Source organism: Strigops habroptila, chromosome 5 (genome assembly GCF_004027225.2).
Source record: "Strigops habroptila isolate Jane chromosome 5, bStrHab1.2.pri, whole genome shotgun sequence".
NCBI classification, from domain to species: Eukaryota; Metazoa; Chordata; class Aves; order Psittaciformes; family Psittacidae; genus Strigops; species Strigops habroptila.
Genome location: NC_044281.2, coordinates 71975699 through 71999695, shown reverse-complemented (window position 1 = coordinate 71999695; position 23997 = coordinate 71975699). Strand labels below are relative to the sequence as shown.

Here is a 23997-nt window from a genome sequence, read left to right as displayed (position 1 = left end):
GTGCTGTGTTAGATAATACGCTATGAAGCTTTTCAGCTCTTTATTGCCAGTTCCAGTCCAAGTCTCCATGAAAAAACTAATACTCTCTTAGCATTACACATGGCAGTACATAAGCTTCCATAAATATCCTTATAAGAGCATGGATTTTTGGACATCACTCAGGTGTCCACATCAGAAGTGTGGTAAAGAAAACATAATTAAAGCAAAATTTGCTCCTTAACTTAGGTCATTTACAGCAAAGAAAAAGAAATCAGTGTGATGTCCAGCCCTGCCATCACTGGTTGGTATAGAGATTGTACTATTGGCTCAAGCATGCCAAGCAGTGAAAAGCATTGCTTCAGGCTTAATGCCTGAATAAAAGGATAGGACCATCTTATTTTTGCTGACATGTTTTATTTTACACATGGCTTTGTTTTAGGCCTTTGTTAGACCAAGGAATGTGGGGAGCCCACTGAGAAGGAAGCTCAGAAGGGATTTTCGAAGTAATGGTATGAGAGAATCTGAGAAAATGGGATCTCTTCCAAGAGTTAAAATTTAAAGCAAGAGCAAGCAGCTTAATATAAAGGATTGTTATCATGCATTCATTAATTTACCTTTCTTCTTCCATAATATTAAAGCATTAATTAGAAATCAGTAATCAGCAAGAAGTTTTATATGCATTCTCCAGAACATGCCATGGAAACTCAGGAAATCTGATCAGGAATAACTATCTTACCTTCAGCTGCAATTCCTTGTATCTTTTAGACATCCTAATAAGTAACTTGTCATCATTTATCATAGCAGGTTTTTCTTTGTAGTACTGTACCATGGCTTGGGCTGCTTCGCTGTAAGCCATTTCCAGAAAGGCCTAGCACAAATGGGGAGAGCTTTAATATCTAGTACGTAATTAAAAATACAAAGTAAAGAGAGAAAAGGCAGCATAATAATTTTTGTTTGGATTCTTCTCACGCAAAATGTCTTGACAGTACAGAACTGGGTAGCTTTTCAACCCTGGAGCTGAAACTGTAACACTCAGTCCATTTCTCAGCCTCCTTTTAACTGCAAATAACGGTTTCAATGCAGCTATTAAAGCCAATAGGCAACTTTAGAAGCCAGTTTAGTTGAAAAATTAAATGACTGGAATCTAATTTTTCTCAATATATGAAAGCATCACCTTTCCCTCGCTTCCTCACTGGTGCTTCTACACCAAAGTCAGCTGCTGACAGGATGCAGAACTGTAATGCTGCAGCATGCACTGCTCCCGAGACTGTCAGCTGTGTCTTGCACAATTGCAAGGGATCCAGATAAAAGCAGAACACCAGAGCATGAACAGCCAGAACAAAGGCAAAAAAGAGTTTAAAAAACCTGAATGTTGTTAACTAGCACTTTTATTTACACAAAAATCACATTTGATGTGATTGCGGTTTAGGTGGTCAAAGAATATACTCACAGCTGAGTAATGACTGCATTTTGAAACCTCACAATCTCAACCCACTACCCACTGGCATGGATTCTACATCCATCTGTACTGTCTGCTACAGGTATGCAAGAGCAGACGTTCTACTCTTCCCAGCCTACCACTACTGGTAGACTTAAACTGCTTAAGGTAGACTTAAACTACACTGAAGAAAGAGCTCTACTATAATCCAGCGCAGATTAAAGGGGAGTGAGTGAGGCCTCAGTGCTCCCTGTAAGGGTACAGCCTTCCTTTAGCATGTGTGCGCCAGATCACCCAGTATAGCCATGGCCAGGGAGCTCTGCCACCAGCCTGTAACTGTAATTACACCACTGAGGGGTCTGCCTCTACTCTAACAACAGTTCAGCTGTGTCGGACAGCTGAACCAGATTAGAGTGCAAGTCATTCTTCAATGCCCAGTTCAGCTCTACGTGTATGGGTAAGAAAGCAATAAAACCCTCCCAAACAGCACAACAGAACTCTGAAAGTGACCCTAACAAATGGCTGAGAGAAGGCCAAGTTATTAACTTTTTAAAAATATTATTATTTTTAATAAAATAATATATAAATTTAATAAAAAATACATAAAACTATACTTTATTAAAGTATAGTTTTACAATACTTCTTCATTGAAATGTCTGGGGGTTTTTAACAAGGATTGTGAGGCAGTGGTCATGTTTAGGCCATCATCTCATTCTATGAACACCAATTTTTTCTTCTACTTTAAGAGCAGGCTTCATGTATTTAAGTTTCTATTACAAAACAAAACAGATTTCCCCCCGAAAGACTCTGTCCTCTCATCAATATATCTTTATACCAGTAGATGTCAACACCGGTGACCCCAAATGCACAGTACCTGATTAGTGGATTTCATGAGGATATAGTTGGTGACCTTCCCAAATGGGAGCCCCAGGTTAATGACATCATTCTCTGTGCAGCTTCCCTCGGGGAGGTTGCAGATGTGAACAACTCGACCCAGTGCAGATTTCCTCTGGGGAAATTGGGGGGAAAAAACAACTCAAAACCATGTTTTTATCTTAGATATTCCATCCACTAGATCAGACCTTAAATTTCTGTAAAAAATTAAATGTTCTGTTCTATTATTAAGGACAAATAATCTTCTTTAAAACCTTGTATTTTAACATCCTTGTTTAGAAATACAAATGCAGTGCAGCTTGCAATGGAATCTCCACCCCTGGACATTACAAAGCCCAGAGAGGATTTCGAGAAGAGATGCTCTTGTTCAAACAGGATTAACAATATTGCTGCAAAAGCTAACTTGCCACCTCAAACCTTATGGAATTCATAAGTCATAGGGGATTCAGCTCCCTTGCACGTCACAGCAGAGGGCTGGGCTGCCATGGGCACAGGCCACTGCGCTGTACTCAGGACCAGCGAGAGTTTGGAGGCCCCTCAGTGTTTGGAGATGAAGGGTGCCCTTGTCACTAGGAGGTCTCAGCTCCTCCTGACTAGCTCTCTGCATGGCCAGTACCCATCTGGTACCCCAGCACAACCCCTGTTGCTTCTCTGGCAAGTCAGACAGCCTTCCTGAGCCTGCCTGCATCTGTTGGTCTCCCTGAGGGCTCTGTGCCTTCCCTGCACATGAAGGCCCCGTGCATTACTGCTGAGTGCCCTTAGCAGACAGTTTGCAGGCAATGCACAAAAAATTAGTATTTTCAAGTATTCCATAAAACATCCATTTATGTGGTGCTTATGGTTCCTGGAAATGAAAACAGATGCTCACTGCAGTCCTCATCTATAAATTCATATAGATGTCAGAAATCAGTTTAGGTGACTACAGAGGTGTTCAGGATAGCAGAGGCTGAATTTCAATCCTCCTTCTGTGCTGGTGGAACAGACTGGGCCCGGTGTAAAAGTGACCTCATTTATCTTGTGAGAAAACACACACTGTACCTCAGGTTGGAAAACCTACTACTTTCCCCTCTCATTACACCAACACGCAGTAGGAGGGACTTCTCCCCTGGGGACACAGTGATCACTGGACACGCAGACAGGCGGAGCTCCCAAACTGGGTTGGCAGAGGCACACGGTGGTGGTGCAGTAATCGCTTCCCAAGGGTGTTAGTCTATTTTGGAGTGCTGGGGCAGTTCCCAAAGAGCCGCCCATCTCCCTGACATGGAAAGCAGGCTCTACACTCCCCGTGCAAAGAGGCATCAGGGTACACTGGGAGAGGAACATAATTTACCCCAGCTAATGACACGCAAAACATTGCTCACACAGGATTAAGTCTTCCCAGACCACTTCCCTGTCTATGACCTCTGCTGTTAGGATTTTACTGAAGAAGTAACTATACCTTCAGTTAAAATTGTGTCATTCAAGGGGAGATGCAAATCATGTAATCTTGCAGGATCAAGTTCACCAGAGCCATCACAAATGTTTGGCTTGTCAGCAAGTTCACAAGTTACAGAGCTAATGTTATCTTATTTACACCTTCATCCCATTACCTTCCCTCCAGGCTTCACCACTTAACCATTTGTGTGGTTTTGCTGCAGCAAGACCATGTATTATACAGTAGTCTGCTGTTTAGCTTGCATCTTACGGAGCTTGCCCAGGTGCAAAAGGTAAGTCAAAGAAGTACAAAAATCCAGAAGTATGGTATTTTCTCTGGCAGAAAAATAACAAATGCCTGATCCTGAAAAGATGAAGCAACTAAACTCCACTTGAACATAAATAAATAGAAAAGGAAGTGGTGGCTGCCTGCATCTGGCAAGGAAGCATGTAGTGCACAACAGAAGAATACAACTACAGCTAGCAGAGGAAAAGGAAACTTTCCTGACAGCAAAAGCAGTTCCCAGTGTAGGAACACCCTTCTGTTTCTTTTGTCAGATTAGTTAAGGATGGTATGTTAGGAGTCTATGGGACTAGAAAGACTCAGCTGCTCCCTATGGAGGCTCCAGAGTACGTGTTCTGACACCTGCACAGCAGTACATTAAATCAAAATGACCCTAAGATGTTACCACCTCCCCACAATTGGCAATGGCTTAAATTTAAATGCTATGCCATAAATCTGCTGTAATTCATGATTAAGAAGTGGTCGTGTACTCATAGCAGAAGTCAATGGGCTGTACCAAGCAGTAATCTTGTCAGCTGATTGAAGTTAAATTGGGTCCATTCATTCGACAGAGCTGTAAATCACAGCCAGAAAAGGAATATACACCTTCCATACCCACACACAGGAAGTTAGAAGGGCTGTTGTGTGTTAAGTTTTGAATGTAATTTTCAATGAGACTCTAAGCTAATTTTCTTTGCAAGTGATATCTATGGGGGTTTAACAATGCAGTTGCACAACTACTACAAAAATAATTTGATGCACAGCAGTGAAATGCATTCCCTACCATGTGCCATATTATTTCCCCAATCCATTTTTTCTACTACAGCTTTTCCCATTTCCTTTGTTTCTTGCTTTTCAAATTCTTTATCCCTTTCTTGAGCTTTGCTTGAATTTTTTCTAAATAAGAACCTGTCAGTCCCATCCCTCCAGTGCTAATGGCTCTCCATGCCCGAATGAACGCTTGTAGCACTGTATCTGCCTTTTAAAGAGGGGCAGAGTTATTTGCAGATGGATAGCACAGAGCAAGCTCTTCCAGAAATCTGAACACTTTGTTTATGATTACATGCAGGGTCAAATATAATCTTCCACTGCTCACTTAAATGGCAGCAGCTTAGATGAAAGTGAATACTACCGTGCAAAGGTGTAATAAATTATAAGCCACCTGGTTGCAGGGTGAATGACAAATGGCAAACTCCATCTTAACACCTCTACTATAACTCCCTGCCCACCCGATGAGCTTCTGAAGAGGAGGATTTACAGGCTCTTGGAAAATCAAATTATCCAATTAATACTCCATTAATTTAATTATTTCATTAATGTCATTCATTATTATAATGAATTAATTATTCAAATTATTATTAAATCAAAATCAATTATTGTTTCTTTCATCTTTCATAGTACTGCCAGACATTGAGAAGGAGGACTTCTGCAGGCAGCTTAAATGATAAATAGTGACAGATTCTAAGGAGAAACGATACTGGTATTAGCACTAATTTCATTTGTTGCGAGGTTGACAGACATGATGAAAAGGAACATTCCTCTACACCCGCTGCTACTCCACCTCTGACCTTGGAGGCAGCTGTCATGAGCAGCTCTGCTCTCTGCTCCCCTGCACACAGTGTCTGTGACAGGCAGAAGATAAAACCCCTTCAGAATAACCTCTTGCCCAGCAAAGAAAATGGGTTGGATTAAACAAATCTGGGTGATGTTTCTGTAAGCAATGCCTGGTGCGAACTGGAGTAGCACAGGGGAGCAACTCAGCCTGGCTTTCCAGAGTGTCAGAGAACACATCAGGATATATACACAAAAGCTAACAAGGTGAAAACTTGAATCCTTGAAATACTGCTGCTATTCCATGAATGCCCTAACATGAGCCCTTGATGCCTCCAGCTTTAATCATAGCTTTCTGATATATGTTGAGCTTCATTTTCACCCTAACAACTTTGTACTTCCATCATGTATATGATATGCTTTTAGCTGCATTTTTTTTCTCTTTTTTTTGTTTCCTTTTAAAATCTTTCTGCCTCATCAATGCAAGAACCACTTTTAATGTTATCCTTTTTTTTCTGGCATTTTTTCATTACTGGGCTGGGAATTCAAGTGTGCACTAGAGCAGTAGCACTGGAGACCTGTGTTGAATGCAGGGGAGGGGCAAATAAACCTAAGCCATGGAAGGATGTACACCAAACCAAACTTGCTGAAAAGCTACCAGGAGCAGCAGATGATATGAACAGTACACTAAAATAAACTAAGAAAAAGTTAGTCCAGTGTAATGAATCGATCTGGGACCTCCAGGTAACAGCAAAGCTGCACTCACTATCTTTGCCACCTGGGAGAAGCACCCCAGCATGGGAAGGGCAGAGAACAGTTGCTACCAATAACTAACCACAGAGATGGAAGGCTGCTTGTTGGGATCATAGAATCACAGAATAGCTAGGGTTGGATCAATTACTTAGAGTAAGTAAAAGCTAATTCAAATCGTCATTCCAAGCTGAAGCTGACCTTTCTGAGTTGAAAAGATTCAGAAAATGGGGAAAAAAAGCCAATGGGATACACACAAACCATTTTCCCCCCTCCCTGTATCAAACAAGTAAACAACTTTTAACACTGGGAAAAAAACCTTACAATCAAGTTCTGATTTCGCCAAAATCAAAAGCATAAAAGAGCTGCAGGAAAGTTGAACTAACAGACTGAATATTCAGATTATTGTCTAAAACAAAGCCTTCAACAGTTTTAATTCCAGTAAGTAGAAGTGGCTTCTACAAGAATCTCGACACAGAGATCAATTTGCTTAAGTACTCACTCTTACCCCTGATGGAGGAGAGGAAAATGTAGGACCTGGCTGGCCAAAGGATCTTGCTGACGTAGTGATAAAAGATGCGCCGACATTTGGTGGATAATCTGAATAATGGATTACACACATTGCATGAAAATCCCGACTCACACTAATTGCATTAGTGTGCCCAGTAAGCAATGCCCCGTTTACATAATAATTAATTTCATAGTGTCTACACCAAATTATGCAGTTTGGTGGTACTGTGAAAACAAGTCATTGTTCGAAAGTAAAATAAATTCATACTTTGAAAGGCACAGTATTGGCTTTTAGCATTTCTGTGCACAGCCTCTAAAAAGTTTTCTTTGGAAACTTGTGTCACATTTCATTTTAAATGTCCGCTTTCCCCCAGAGACTGACTTCCCTTTCAATTTAAAAAAGAAGTGGTTTTAACTATTGCACATACAAGCACTCACCTTCGACACTAGATGGATTGAAAACTGCTGCATTATTTGGGGATAAATGCAATGTTCCATCTGCTGAGCTTAACACACACCGGATACCAGTGCTGGAAAATAAAAGAAAAGAACTTTAGGAGCATGCATAATGTGCCATAAATATTAAAGCATAATAATTAGATAGTAAATTCCCAGTGTAAAGCCACTGAAGTAAGGGATGCTCTATTCAAAACTCAGTTGGAAGAGGGTCTCTAAAATAATACTTACTTATCTGAAAAAGCCATACATTTTTGGATGTGAAGACTTCCTTTAACGTGCTGATCCCAGTCCTACGTTGAAACAAAGAGATGATGAGCACAGGAAAAATCCTGAAACAAATTTACAAGAGATTGCTTCTCCATTCAGTTTACCTTAGTCTAAAAACACTACTGAGATGCTGAAGATTAAACTGTGCAATGAGGAGCCAAGTGCACCTTCATCCAATGCATTTACCAATTTGTTATTTATAGGTTAAATTACCAGGTACTTTACAAAAGGAGAGCTTCTCTGTATTAGTTTTTAAATCCAGTACATTTCTATTAATTCACTTACTCCACTCTAGCTGAAGAGCTCATCCTGTGAGGTGCTGAGCACCCTCAACTCCTGCAATGTCCATAAAGAAGGTGCTCAGCATGCAGGGCAGCCAGGACAGTGCTTATTCATTTCAATAGATCAGCAAAATTTGCCAAAGTACATTTAGCTATTTACACTCCTGTGATCCAAATGAGGCAGTGTATTAAACACTGACAAACACACCAAATGAAACTCACTATGATGACATTTCCCCTGCCCTTTTTAAAAGTTTAATGAATAAAAAGAAATGCCCAGCATGGCCTAGGTGGGGGCTGCTTCAGACCAGCCCCATAGCTGCAGTAAGTGCAGCAAACCCTTTTCCAAGCAGGTGCTCAGGGAGTAAGAGGGAAACATGAAAGAGCAAATACAATCAAATATTCCTGTGTGTGTAAGTATCAGGCATGACTTCATTTGCTGGCCATCCTCCTTCCTGCATACACGCTGTTCTAATGTTTTTGTCAGGCCACCATCAGCATGAACATGCCTTTGCAGTTAGGTGCTGGTCCTGCGATGCGATGGAAAAGGTCATAAGGACTCGTTGAGCAGGGCTTACCAGGGGGCCAGCACAACCCCAGCGGAGCCCATGAATGGCTGTGGGGCTCCAGACCTGACCTATATAACGTGACCTAGCACACAGGCTGGGAAGCTGCTTCCCAAGGGTGAATTTGGAGCTCCCTTGGCAGTGTGAAGAGAGAATTGGGAGCGTGGTCTGCACCACACATGCTGAGCACCTTCTTGCTTTCAGGCCAAAGTCGCTGGGGACCCTGAGTCCTAACTTTTCCTTAGAGATACTAGAAGGAGGAGGAGATCTCAATAGAGGATTATTAAATATAATTATTATTAAAATAATTTTATCGAAATGCACTGTTTTGTTTAAGCAAGCTGTTCCCGCAAGGTTGTCTTTGTGGAAAGGGGAAGCCTTTGTGATCAGAAACACAAAAAGAAAGGGAGAGGCAGATGAAACTGCAGATATCATGGTTACAATACCAGCTTGAGAAGCAGAGGATCGGCTTCAAGCTCCTCGTCCCCTCGCTTCGGGCCCATGAGATGATGTGCCACCCCAGCCTGGACTCACATTTCTCACGCCAGCGCTGTAATCTCACTGTCTTTCACAGCGGAACAAAACCAGATCTTGAAACCCCACTAATCGCCATGGAACAGATGTACGACACCCTAGGCAAAACTATGGCCCTTTGTTTCCACTTCTCCCAGGGCACCTCCATGGGACAAGGAGCAGCAGGAGCCAGTGGCTGGATCAATCACCAGCCAGCCTGTTGGAGGGTCTGAACTTGGGGGTGCCTCAAACCCACTCACCTTCAGATCGAAGATCTTCTTGTCACACAGGGCGCAGACGTGTGGGAAGTGGAGGGGGGCCACCCCGCGGAGGTCACCCAGCTGGTGCTGCGGCAGGGAGCGGGCGGGCAGGTCGGGCACGCCACCGCTCCGCTCCTCCTTCTGCCTCATGCGAGGGCTGCCGAAGCTCTGCTTGCTGTGGTTGAGGCGGCCGAAGGCAGGGGGGGTGGCGGTGCTGAACTTCGTGTCAGGTGTTGGCTCTTCGGGGTTGTAGAGCTCGTTTCTTATTTCATACTGCTGCTGACTCGCTGTCGGCCACAGGCTGTTGTCGCCAGGCGCGAGGTCAGGCTTGTTTTGGCCGGGGAAATTAGGGATGTTTTCCCACTGGTTGCTTGTACCGCTGCCATGCAACACGGCGCTGGGATCTCCTTTCGGATGGGAGCCCGCGTGCGGGTCGCCGGGGAAGGCCCGTGCTGTGCCGTGCTGTGCCGCTGCCCCATAGGCTTCCTTGGGAAAGGCTGCCACTGCCGCCTCGTGCTGCAGCTGCCCGGAAGCCCCAAAATGACCCTCATAGCGTGGCCCTGCCGGCGAGGAGGCTGCATGGGTCCCACCGGCGAGGAAGCCGTGTTGGCCGGGCTGATCCCCCTCCGGGGCATACGCCTGAGGGGCAGCAGCAGTGGCGTTTTGCTTGTTGTACTCATAAAACCCCCCCGCAGCAGCGGAGCCGGAGGTACCCGCTTTGTTGAGACCCACCACCACGGGTTGCTGGCCCGAGGTCGGGGCCATAACACCTCCAAAGGGACTCATGACGATGGCATTGGGGGTCTGCGCCTGGACTGGCCCCAGCCCGCCCCCCGGCGCGGCTAAGGCAGGGCTCTGTGCGGGAAAGGCAATGCCGCCGGAGGGGAACCTTGTGCCGGCCATGCCGGGCCCCTGCGGTGGCCCTGCGGTGTGGCCCTGAGGGGCGTTCATCATGGAGGGGTGCCGCAGCTGGTTGAAGAGCGGCTGGGACATGGCCACTTTGGAGAGCACCTGGTTGAGGACGGTGGCGGCAGCCGGGTTGTTGGTGACGGCGGTCTGAGCCAACTTCAGCCTGTGGAGCGTGAGCTGCGCCTGGAGCTGCGCCAGCTGCAGGCTGGCCGGCGAGGGGAGCAGCGGGTTCGGGGTGCCGACGTTGAACGGACTCTTCTCCAGGAGCTTGGCAGCACTGCAAAGAATCAGGAGCTGGGTTAGATGAATTCACCAGACATCCACCTGCACTCGCTTCCCGCTAAAGCCTGGCATGGGATGCACAGCCACTTCTGGAGATCTAGCTTATCTAAACGCAGTGAAAGCAAGGCGGTGATTGAGAATGCAGCCGTACTGAGAATGCAGCCATAACATGTCATACTCCCTTCCGCATCTGTTGCTGCATCCCTTTCAATCAAAAAGCTACTAGGGAGACAACTATTCCAAAGATCTCGCTTTAAAACCCACATTGTGTCCCTCATCAACCTCCAGATCAGGCCTTCAGATCATTTTAAGTACCCATAGAACTCACACCTCTAACGCAGATGAGAAACAGAGGCAACATAAGCCCTCCCACACCATCCCCGAATCTACAATCCTTCCTCTTTTCTGCACTTGATGCAACCTCCAGCCTCCCTGCTGAGACACCACTGCTCCTCACTCTTGATTTTGTGACGTTACCTTTTCTCCCTTTTCCCCGCAGAGCAGGGGGATGTGAAGAAAAGGACATCAAATGGTACTGTAAAGCCAGCCCCATAGGTACTTCACACCTCGCACATCTGGCTGCATAAACTAAGATAAAATACACCACATGTATTTATTTTAGTTGTTTACAGTTCTCATTTAATTAATATGCATGGCAGCCTGTTCTGTAACCAAGTATATCGTTTCCCTGTATGTTTGCAGATGCAAATATAGTGGGAATAAAAGGGAATGATTTGCCAGAAACTGAAGCATTTACAAATCGTCCTGAGGAGTTTTCCCAGTTCAGTTGGAATGTAATGCAAAATTTCTGCAGTGCCAGCTGGTGAAAATCAAGGTCTTTATACTTTCTAGAAATTAGAGGTGCATTGAGTATTCTCCTTCAAGTCTCATACATAGAATGAATAAATGATGACTACGTTGTCTGTGTGAATTCCAGAGCTAGGAAAATAGATGATATTTTCAGGCATTGGGAAGCACCTTTGGGACATCTCACCAGTTCACAGCATCACCACCAACCCTTCCTCTCCCCATCCCATCAAACCCTGCAACCATAAACCAGGAAAAAATAAATCAAAATGGGTGAAGCGTAGCACAGTTACAAGCAAGCAAAATGTTATAATGGAAAGTATTAGGCAGCACAAGCTTCCCTTAGGCAGCTGCACTCATCCTGCTGCCCCCCTTGCACCATTTCAGGATGCCTCCAGCATCATCTGCGGCAGAGCCTGGTCCATGTGTACCTACACTGTCCCATGGACACACTCCTTCTGTATGCCATGCTGTCTACACTTGGATACCATCATCATGTCCCTATGCCAGAAAAATGTTAGCCATCATGTTTTCCATCACCAAGAGCCTCTGCTCACAGGCGGCACGGCTACTCAGCACATTACAAATGGCTGATCATCCTGAAAATGAGAGTAGAGAGCACTCAAATAACAGGGATGTGGTCCAAAGTTCAATTAATTTATATTGTAAAAATGTATTGAGTTTCAATTTAGGCCTTTCAAAGCAGCAGGAGCTATGCATCAACTGCCACGCAACCCTCACTGTTAATAATTGGCCAATTTGTTGAACTGCATGGATGAAGCTGTAGTTAATGATAAATGTCTTGTCAGCATGCTACATTTGAAAACCACGAATTAGGAAAACATCTGCTTAAATCCAAAGTATGACTAAGAGAAAATGAATGGGTTTCATATTTAACATTTAGCTTCCACTAGCAACTGCGAGGCACATCTGTCTCCCAAAATCCAAAACGCCGTTTGGATAAGTGCATCATTATGTAATGACAAGACTCCCTGCCAGCACAAGCTGACACCACTGTGCTTCAGAGCTGAGGTGCCCTTTGTTTTCCCCTGTGGTTTCCATCTCTTACTCTCTGACTTGCACTTACAATGCAGTTTGCTGTAAATCTGATTATGGATGACAGTCAGGGCCCAAGTACAGCCAAAACAACACGGAAGCTCTCGGAAACCCCATCCCGTGAGATCCTGAGGGTCCATAAAAGATACTGATGAGCCCCACGGGGTGCAAGGGACTCAGCAAGCAGAGGGTCACACACTGGCACACACACAGTTATCACTGTCACTGGATGTGGCACAACCCTGTGCCCAGGCTGTATTGTGCCACGAGCATCTGGAGTGTCCCGGCTCATGATGTGCTGTGTGGTAGTTGCCACAGTCCAGACAATGATTTAGTTTTATAGCTGGTTATACCTTTTGTACGCTAAGTAAGCTGTAAAACTCCTTTACAAGTTTTATAGAGCATGCAAATAAGAACTGCCTGGTGGTCTTAAAATAAAAAGAAAAGCCAGCAGCCAGCATATGATGTTTTCAGGCTCATGAGCTGCAGATGACTCCTGTTCCCAGCAATCTAATTCCACTGTGCTGCAAGCCTACGCAGCAGCATGCATATCCCGACAGCTGCAGCCTCTTCCCAACTCTGGCGGCTACCTGCTGGATGCGGGCACAGGCTCCCTTTTCTCCAGTGAAACCATCTAAATTGACACTCTGCAAGCCCTGAAGCTCCCTCAGCTCCTCATATTTTGACCAACTTTGGATCACTGGCTTTAAGACCCCCCCCCCCCAACATATAAGTAGTGCCCTGCCTGAGCACCCACTGGCTGGGCATGCCCAGGGCACTTGCTGCTCCCCAGCTCTGCAATCATTTATGGGCTCTGCAGCTGGGCATAGGGAAGGCTTGGGTAGGAATGCCCTGCTGGATGGTGGACACCCAAATTTGAGGATTTCCATTCTGTTATGAAATACAGGACCTAAGAGATGCACGAGACCAGCATGCACAGCTTTGGAAATTTCTTTCCCTCTTTCTGCTCTGCAATCATAATATTTATATATTTGATAACATCATTTTGTAAATAATCCTGCTACAGATTTACTAAGCTATTGGAAACTGCAAACGCAAAGTGAAGACAGCACTCAGCTAAGGCATTTAATGGAGGCCATTCACACTCATACACACACACTTGCCACCCCAGCTCGTCCTCAGGTTACCAAAACGCAGCCCCCATCTGCTCGTGGGGGGTCTCTGCTGTGAGATGTTTCAAAGCAGCTGAATGAAGCTTTCATTCTCTATTGAGCACCCAGGGAATTAGCCTGCGTCAGCCAAAGTTAGCTCAATCCCATGCAAAACATTCTCGATTATAAAGTCAGAGATGTAAAAAGTAAACAGAAGTTGTCCTCTTCGTTTATTTATTTAACATTAGTTGTACAGCTGCAGTCTCTGCACAACTAGGAAAGCCAGAAATGGTCTTTCTTTACTAAAATAATGACTGGCAGGAGCATTGCCCTACATTTCCAGGAAGAAAACCATAAACCAGGCAAGCTTTCGCACAGCTCTGGGAGATAGGAGTTGAAGATGTGCATCAATTATTGCAATACTCACAGTGAGATTGCAAACACTGGTCAGGCAATATTGCTATAAATCAAGTCAGCCCATCTGCTACCCCTGTAATCCTTATTATGCTTCTAGCATCCAAGAACAGCGAGCAACACACATTGCCAGAGGTAAAGTATCTAGATGGCTGGATTATTTGAGTAATCCTGTCTACAAGAGTGATGAAAAGGCTGAACACAAAACATGTCTATCAGAACAGACTGACAACCTGGAGCTTGATTTTCAAATTGTGAAATCAAGGAGTTTAAAATGCTCCCCAACACCATTCAAAATTAAGAAAATTAAAAATGTGAACTAATGAAGTCATGATCTTGGCTGCAACTATTTAAGAATTATTTGTACTCAAATATTTGAAATGCTGCACAGAGTATGAATTTGAATACTTAAAAAGACTAATCCGTAGCAGTGAAGAGTTCATTTTCTTGCATTTTCCATGAATCCTGCACGTCTTTTAAGATTTTTCCATTCCCTCCCCTATGACACATTTGCCTTTACATATAATTACATCTACCTGTCAAAACCTTTGAAAGATAATTTTTAGATGTTTTTTGTTCCAAAAGCTGCACTTTCTTTCCAAGCTGTCGGTATTACTGTGTTAATTTCAGAATTAAAATGGCCAAGGATGTTAAGAGACCAAAGTATCCCACATGTATGACTCTGCATTAGCACAGTATTAGATTTGAGACCCTGTTTGCAATAGCATGATGGGTTTTCATCCATTAAAGCTGTTTCTGAATCAATTTTCCTAAGTTACCAAACTTTAAATTTTTACTTCAGGACTCTTGAAAGCATCAAAGAGAACCATTTCCTAATTATCCAAGCACTAAATCAATTATGTTCCGTTATACAGAAGTGTGAACATCCCTTCCCTGTAATGTCTCATTTGTGCAAAACACAAGGGGCTGCCTTCTCTAAACTCATCCAAAACAATTGCTGCTGTACTAAAAGAACAAATAAAACCCCCTTAAAAATAAACAATTCAGTTGTTATATAGATGAAGGTGATAAGATATTAGGGATAAACCTAGCCTTCAAATGAAAATGTACCATTTGACAGTACGTAAGCGAGATTACATATCTGTATGCGAGGACGGAATCTGGCCTTTGAATTCAAGGGAACTTCAAAAGCTGTATTTCAAACACTGGCAGAAGTAAAGACAAAGTTCAGCAATGTCAACAACATATGTTAAATATTAGAATAATTAATTACTATAACAATATTTTATGTTATGCAGTTTTGCTGATCCCATTAAGAATACGGGGTTTATGTTCATTTTTGCTTAATAACCCCACCACTTATGTCAATAAAAACCAGAGCACTGGGTAAAAAATGGTCATGAGAACTTTTTTCTATACTCCAGATTGCATCTGGCTGATACTAAATGACTGTTTACTTTCTCTACAGCTCCACAAAAAGTATTTTCTTTGGAGTTTAGTAAAATCACTTTCTTGGTCAGAAAAGCTTGGAAAGTCTGCTGAAAGGAGAAACCCCTCCACCTTTATAATTTAAGCTCTGAAATCATCTGCTGCTGAAATTTTTGTTTTTGCTGAGTTTGGGTTAGAAATGATAAAAAAAAAGAGATCATGTTTCATAGTAAGTTCAGCTAATGATGGGGAGCACTAAAAACCTTAAGCTACTCTAATACGTTTCTAAGCCCCAAGTAAGACCCTTCTTATCCCAAATAACGATTTATAAAGCCCTCCATTATACTATTGAGTAAATTAAAACATCAGCCAATGTATACATGTGCTTTGCCAAGTGAGTTTTGCATAAAGTTGACCATTGCCAAATATATTATCTGGACAATCATCTGACTTAACAGTTAGCTGGAAGATGAAATGTAGAATGTTATCACAGAGCTGCTACACTCAAGGTTCACAGGGGTGACAGGAGTTAAGTGCTGCCTCTGACCGAGAGTCCTTTTTGCTTGTTTAAAACTTTCAGCCAGAATGTTCTCTGCTTTTGTTTGTAGCAGAGCAGTCAGGCAATTTTTACTGGGAAAGGGACAAGATAAAGGGGCAAACACAATGGCTATGTCTTGGATAACAGCTGTGATCACAGAAATAAAATCAGATCTTAGGAGGATGGTTATACCAGCTCCTGAGGTGGGACCACCAAGCTGAACTCAACCACTCTTGACATATTTATTTAATCTGCTCTTAAGAAACCTTCTTTAGTGGAGATTTCACGACCTCCAAGGATAAGTAATTGCTCAACCCCCTTTAGTCTTACAAAGTTCCTCTCGAGGCATACAGTGGCTCTTTGCTGGCTGCATAACCTGTCTTCCCATGAATACCGAGAAGGGCTTTTCTTACCTTCCTGCATCCGCTATCGAATCTTCTCTACAACCATCCCAGCTCCTTTCTCTGCACGTTTTTTGTGTTGCACTTGTTCATAATGCCCAGTATGATTGCTTTTCTTCATAATAGTACAGCCCATGGTCCTGTCACACCCAGACCCCTTCCTAAAGAGCTACTGACCAGAGACATTGGTTGGGAGGGATCTCTGGAGCTCAGCTGGTCTGACTTCCAACACAGAAAAGGCTAGCTCAGTCTTTCGACTGTCCAATGGATTTATCATATCCCCATTTCATATTGTCCTCAGTAATATTACATCCAGGTTACACCAGATCTGGTTTGTCAGGATTAATCTGGATTCCTGTGCTGCCTCCAGAGCACTTGTAAATCCTCTCTGCTTGGCATCAGCTGCAGATTTAATGGATGCTTTTTTTACCCAAGTCATCAATGAAAGTGTCAAATAAACTAAAGACTGTTCTCAAGAAGGGAACTGCGATGCACCTTTCGAATTTCTTTCCAAACACCAGTAATTCAAAGATATCTTATACATCTTGCAGCTCTGCTTTGAGTGTTGAAGACACCACACTCTTTCCTCCCTCACAGTCAATTTTGCTAAAAACCAAGAAAAAAAACCAAAAAAAAAGCAACTGTCCTATTTGCAGTTGCAAGGATAAAAGCGTGGATCATGTCTGGTGAGACTGATTTTACCAAACGTTGCTCTGTAGTTCTGGGAGAATAGTTTTGGATTGTTGCTTAAAATCAACTATATATTCTGGTTTCTTTACAGCAACATTTTCCTTCCATTTGATTAAGCTGCTTTCAACTGTTGAACTCAAAGCCATAGACAATAGTACCTATTTACACTGCAACAACAACAAAGCCAGGTTATCACCAAAGCCTTCGCTGGCCATCACGCTTTCTTCCCCTGTTATTCAGTATACATTTTACCCTGGAAATATGTTTCTCACATTGTGTGGAACTCCAGATTGCATATTGGGTTTATTTCTGCTTTCCCTCACACAACACAGATCTGAAAAGCTATTTAGTTAGGCAAAGTTCAACTCTTTTCAAGCAAGCGATGTGCTCTAGTAAATGTACCACCTAAACCCAAGGTTATAGGTAACAATTTTCAGAAGTTGGGAAAGTTATCATTTTGTTTCATGACATTTAAATGTTGCTTGGTTTTGATGATGTGCCACAGTATGTCAAGGATGTCTCTGAGTTTTAGTGAGTTTTAGAGTCTAAAATGTAGACTACTAGGTACACTAGTCTACATTTTAAATTTCAATAGGCAGCCACACAAATTCCTTTCGCTATACCACAACCACTTATCTGCAACTGCTTCCCAAGGAAATGTAATTCTTTACTAAAGAAATGTATTTTTAAAGCTGTATCTTAAACGTATGCTAAAACCTGTTGGAAATAGCTGTAGCACCAGATCAGTGCCCTCTGTAACATGTTGCAAAGATCTAAACTAGCAGACAAATCGTGTCACAGTTTTAAGGAGCTTTCAGAACAATCTGTGACAGCCTGGCGGTGCCACGCTGCCCGAGCCTGCCTTCCAGCAACCTTCCTGCAACAGCTCTCATCATCGAGCCTTCCAATACCCTTTATGGTGTGAAGTCCTCAAGCCAGATTATCCCTGCCAACCAGCATCCCAGCAGGGATCCTGTAAGAAGGGGTGTTGGGGGGTCCCCAATAACCTCATTGCCCCGACAGACAATAGTGCCAGGGCACCATGCGGTCATGCCTCAAGTCCCCAGCAGCAAACAGCACAGCCCTGGGGGCTTGCCTGGAAGCCGAGGGGCACAGGAGGCCTTTTGGGAGGGAAAAAGCAGGATAGAAGGAGGAATGGACAGTGCTGCAAATCCATAGGTTGACCAAAGAGGCCAGGGCAGGGATCAGCACTGGCAGACGTAGGTAACCTTGGTAGGAATGGGGTGAGCGGCTCCGGCAAATGCACTCCTGCTTTGGGAACTGTGGTTGCTGCTCTGTTGCACGGCTTGGTGCTCGCAGGGCTGCTCCCAGGCTCCCCTTGAAAATAAAAGAAATCTACAGAGAAATGATCTAGAAAGCTTATAATTTAAGTAAAAAAAGAGAAAATGCAGCCTTTAAAAAAAAATAGTCAGAAACCCTTGAAAGGCTTTTTACACGAGCACACAGACAAATGCCCAATTGAAAAATAATCCTTGGCATATAGTACTTACTAGAAAAGATATTACAGTAATATCTCACTGCACCTTCTGCTAATGTGTTTTCTGCATGGTGGTGTTAACAACTACAAAAATAATAAGTTTGAGTGTATCAATATCTCACACTGCCTGGAGGCACAGCCATTTTCCTTTGTGCGTTGAAAGTAGGAAGCATAATGCGGTAGGCAGATAATTCCTCATTTGAATAAGCCATTTCTATTTCACAGCCATATAAGACAATATAAAAGCCCTTTTAGAAAGGTAGTATCTTCAGTTTGTAGACAGGAAAATGACATACAACTGTGGAAAGGGTAAAGTGCTAAGAAGGGGTTTTATTTCTAAGTAGCTTCATTTGTGCTCAAAGAAAGGGTTGCAATTTGTGTGGAAAAAAACCAACAAAAATATTAAACTCACCTTTTTTATCCTTTTATTTTCAAACATTAGTCCCAGTGATATATTTGCAAAGCTTAATGAAAAAGTGTATTGGTAAATTAAGTTTCTAGGAGAACATGAGTCGGCATTCATAGCGGTAATGGCACAGGCTGAAGCAATCGTGCGCAAACCTGAGCTCTCCTGTTTGTACCCTTAGGTCAGGTGAAAAGCGACGGCTTGGGACTAAAAGTCACCCAGGAGCATCGTAATCATTTCATAATTAATCTAGTATCACCACCTCCACTAAAAGCTGTTTAAATGCCATGTGTTACTAACCACCATAGCAGAAGAGCGCACAAGGAGAAACGCTGGAACAGCGCCTATCCAATGCGGTCAATATGATTTACTTTCTCTTTACTGCTAGTATCTAAAAGTAGGCAATTTAAAGTAATATTTTAAATTAAAAAAGAAAAAAAGGGAACAAAGCTTCACTTCTTTTTAAAAGCAGATTTCTGATTAGAAAACCAGAACCTCTGTGGATTTCCTATGATATATATTACGTAACTGTATACTTAGGCCTATTTTTCAGTTTTCCTTTAATGTATATTTTAAAAGCATATCAGTGTTATAAATTCCTATTGTTTATATACCCACATGCATTACTGGTGTACATAAATTATATATGAATCTTATGAAGCCCAGATCTAATTCAGCTGTTACTGAAATGTGCTGCAAAGCCTTTCCTGATTTCACTGTAGCAAGAGCAATGCTCTTGTATCCCTTTTCAGTTATATTTAATTTAAACATAAAACATCAAAGAAGATTGCTCTCTTTTCATGATCTCTTTGAAATCGGCGCTTAATACTAGATCATAATATTCATACTATTACATGGAAGTAATACATAGTGTATTTTAGCCTAGAAGCTTTCATTATCTATTTTGCAATGAATGTTGCTCACTTTTTTCTTTAATGCATCCCAGTTTCTATGCTAAAGAAATTTAAATGTGAATTTTGAAAGATATATAGGAGGTTTTATTTATTTTTCTTATGTTAAAGGGCAACAGTTGGTATGAATCAGACCTGAGCATGTTCCTTCTGGCAAAAAACAGCCCATGCCAGAACTGCTGGAACTCTCTGGCTTTGAGAAATTTAATTTATTGTCTTGAATAATAAAGTGCCATTCAATCAACCTTATGAAACAAAACATAAAACGGGCCGGTGCTTAAATCTTGAACAGGGACCAAAAGAGTTTTCCACAAAGGAAGCAAAATTGGGAGAGGCATTTTATATTAAATAACGTCAATTATTTTGTTCTCCCTTTTTGTCTCCCTTCAGTATTAATTAGGAGTAACTGACAGTTAATATGCTGCAAGCTCTGCACGGTAAAATTGATTAGTATACTCAGATGGAAAATACGAATAAGTTTTTGATGAAAAATATCAGGTTTCAGAGCACTGCATGGGGCAGCTGTGAGGAAGGAAAAAGTGTGAAGACATTAACCCATCCACAACACTCAGCTGGGCATTTGCCCAGTCCTGCTGACCAAACTGTCGAGGCACACAGCCGGCCACTACTTTTTGGTTAAGCAGTGCATTATTTCCTCTTAATCTTTGCTTACTGGCTTGTCCATTTTTACTATAAAGTACACTGCTCAGTAGCCACAATCTATATATCTAAGTAGCTTGTACAACTAATGAAGAACAGGTTTTAATTCATTCTGCTGGCCTGCATAGTAGATGTTACACCTTGTGTTACTGATGTCTCTTTTAATTGCAAAGTACCACTCTGGGACTTGGATTCAGTTTTCTGTGTGAAAAGATGTCTAAGAAAGTTGTGACAGCTATATTTTTTGAATATATAATAATTTCCTTTAAAATTATCGTATTTATTTCCTAGGCTTTACTTCTGAGGAAAAAAAATTAAAAAGCTGTCCTGAAGTATATAGTCTCAGTTATTAAAAACAAACAAAATACAAACAAAATATCCCCATTAATAATGTTGCTCTGATTCTTTCTAATTTATTTTATTCCAAGGAACTCTATTCATACTCTAATGACAGCATTTCCAAATTCAACTGTCTTTGAAATATTCTGGTATTTTGACTTCTTTCATGTTTTCAAATAATTCTCTGCCCACTGGTTATAAACGACATTAATGTAATTCTGCTTTGTGTCTACTCACAGACGATGAGGGTTATTACAGGGTGGTTAACCATGGCAAATCAATAGGATACAATTTGGTGTGGAATGTCTTTTAAAGTAGAAAAGCCCTGGTATTACAAAAAGCTAAGCACTATAAGGAGCTAGAGCACAGACCAGATAGTACTGTTGATTTGAGATCAAGTTCGCGGTTACCACCAGCGCTGCACACGCCTGCCTTTTCCCTTCGCTACGGAAAGAGCTGTACCTCAAGATTGTATTCTAAAGATCGCTAAGATACTCTGCTTGGCAGATTAGCACCCGTCCTTGCTGGAGACGGGGATGACAGGCATTTCGGCGCCGCGGTGGGTGACATCTTACCTTCTTGCAACACGTAGGGCTGCCGGGAGCAGTGAGCTGGTGCGGAGGAAGCGTGGCTAGGAGCCGATGTCAGCGTTGCACACATACCTCCCGGTAACATCCCGCTGACATTCTACCTGCTCTCTGCACCCCGGCTATTCACAAACTTCCTTCCAGAAAGCCACAACTTTAGGAATGAGAAAAACCCCCCACCCTAGCCCAGCCCAAATGGAGGACTGGAAGGCGGATCACGTGGCCACCAGGAGCTGGTCTTGTTGCGTTACACGCAGCAAGTGCGGATGGCAAACAATATCGGTTGATGTTTACGCCATATGTTCTCAATCTCTTCACGTATCAGCACCAAAATCCTGTTTCTGCACAGTGTAACGCCGCAGGATCCTATCGGGGAGAGGGTCACAGTCTAATAAGGCAAACTGCAGAAAACACACGGCATGCTAATGAAGACCAAGAGGAACTGACTTTTACAAAGTGAGCCCTTGCTCCAGAAGGTGACAAGAATTACCTAGTAAAGTTTTAACAACTTCTTACAATGCATGCTCAAATACATTGTGTTTGAGTCCCTGAGAAATCTGTCTGTGTTTGAATTGCCTGCCTGTTAAGGGCAGTTGAGATTTAGAGGCAAAACACTGTTGTTATTTGCGCTAATATTATTGCTCAAGTCAGCTATCTGCCTGCTCAGAAACAGTCAACAGAAAGGAGATTCATAATTCAGTGCTAATCCACTGCTGCAAATGCATACGAGTGCTGACCTGTGCCATGGGGTCTGCTGGGACTCCCAAAGCAAGGGCAAAAGGCAACACAAAATCTCCACATCCTTAATGCAGTATTTGAGGATTTATCTCAGCAGGTCTTCTCCCATTCCTGATCCATCCTTGTTAAACCAAAGCTTTTCAATAACAAGTTTTGCACCTTCCTAAACCAAAATTCTTTGCACTTTACATCTGGGTGAGAAAATTATTGATCTTTCCCATATTTCACATTATTCAAAAATGACCATAGACACAAAAAATGCTGTTTTCCTGTTCCTGCTTCTAACGTACTGCAGTATATCCACCAGATAAGAAATAAATGAGCTGTTCTCCCATATCCAACAATCAAAATAAGCCAAATATTCCTGGTTTTGCCTGTGGTACATTAGCCCCTGCAGCCCACCAGACCACTCTCCTTACAGCTGTTTAGTTGGCCACGCTACTAACCTCCTGGGACACAGCAAGAGCTTGTTAAACTTTCTTCTTGCAATTAACAGCATTAGTCTGGAAACCTTTTACAGTAGCAGTGGCATTTTATATGTGACATGATCCTTCTATGGAGGATGCCGTTTCCAAAATCACTTTGCAATAAGGCAAACCACAAGCTAAATCAGCTTGTAAACACACACCTCTTACCTTTAAATAAAAAATTATAATCCTGCAATACTTCACATTTGCTCAGAGTGAAGTCCAGAGGGGTCTCCATCCATGTTTTTCTTTCTTTCTTGCCTTCTTTCTTCCTTCCTGTGCCATGCCAGAGAGCTCTCCCCACCTCTCCAAAGGAGAAAACTACTGTTCAAGTTTCTGGCTTTTCTCTAAATAAAAAAGCCTTTAAGAGATGGCAAAGACTGTGACTGAATGGGGAAAGGCGCCTAACAGGTGGTCCAAGTGTGTTCCTTCACACATGCAACTCTCATCAGGAAACAGCGGAAAATTCAGGGGAAGGAGAAGGAATTAGCAAAACCTATGGGGCTTTTCTGCAGCCTGTCACATCATCCCCCAGCACAGGCAACCTTACGCTCTCCTCTGCACCTGCATTGCATTAAACAGGATGAAGAAACACAAACCAACTTTCACTTGAATCTGAACTCTCCACTTCATGTCACCCCCAGGACAATCACGTGAAGCACATATGGTGAGCTCAGCCTGGGAACCGCGTCGGGACCTTTCCAGCCAGGAGCAGAGCTAATCCTCACCGCTGCCCGCATATGGCTTGTGACTGCAGGTTCCTCCCTGCCTGCAGCTGCCGGCCCAATCGGCAGCACGAGCAGGGCCAACTGGATTGTGTCAGCAGATGGACCTGCATTTTTTCCATCGAGTCGGAGCAGGCCAGAGACGAAGGGAAGCAAAGGCGAGTAACACGGGCGATTTGATTTCAGACTACCTAGTGCACAGGCTGCACGCTCGCTGATCTCTTTAGAGAGGGAAAAAGATTCACTCTCCCAGCTCCACGGTTCTCCCTAACCTGCATTTGCATCTGTCATCAGATACTCGTGTTTCCCTTCACACCTAGGGAAACAACCTGCCCCAAAACGACAGCGTTCCAGGCAATCTGGCAAATCTCATCCCTGTGGCATGTCCTTGCCCCATCTGTCTGCTAAGCTGGGATAAAATAAGGGGAAAAAAAAGAAACGAAAGAAAGAAACCAGCAGCTAGTCCTTTCTCCACCCCGCGAGGAAAGACCTGCCATTCAGAATAGATCGGTTACCATCTGCTATAGTGAGCCTTTCCAGTAATTTTTCCTACCTTAATTAAAAGTAACAAGAAATAAACGTTACTTTTGAAAGTGAATCTATCTCAGAGAGAGACAGTGAAGCCTCTCAACTGGTTAAATTTCAGCTGGGAGCCTCCTCATAGTTTTCAGATAGGAATGATGTGCTAGTCTCAATATCCGCCTTGTAGGCACATGCAGGTCTCCCAAATGCCTGACGCTCTCCGCTAAGGTAATATTATGCTTCGAGGGGCTGGTGAGACTAGAACGGCTCATCGCAGTCTTTGAGTATTAGTGGGGGTAAGGAAAAAAAATACATTCAGACCACTCTTATCACCAAGAAAAAAACATCCCCAAAGATGAAGTAATGCAGCTGAGAACAAATT

General features: G+C 42.9%; 1 protein-coding gene across 1 annotated transcript in view; it reads right to left on the bottom strand.

Annotated features, from left to right (window-relative positions):
* Positions 1 to 23997, bottom strand: part of RBM20 (RNA binding motif protein 20) — a 102595-nt gene that overhangs the window by 14887 nt on the left and 63711 nt on the right. The window contains exons 2-7 of the mRNA XM_030488605.1: positions 9165 to 10350; positions 7506 to 7567; positions 7257 to 7348; positions 6807 to 6908; positions 2292 to 2452; positions 716 to 847 (exon numbers count right to left, since the gene is read on the bottom strand). Of these exons, the coding sequence (XP_030344465.1) occupies positions 716 to 847; positions 2292 to 2452; positions 6807 to 6908; positions 7257 to 7348; positions 7506 to 7567; positions 9165 to 10350 (1735 nt within the window). The remainder of the gene's footprint in view (positions 1 to 715; positions 848 to 2291; positions 2453 to 6806; positions 6909 to 7256; positions 7349 to 7505; positions 7568 to 9164; positions 10351 to 23997) is intronic.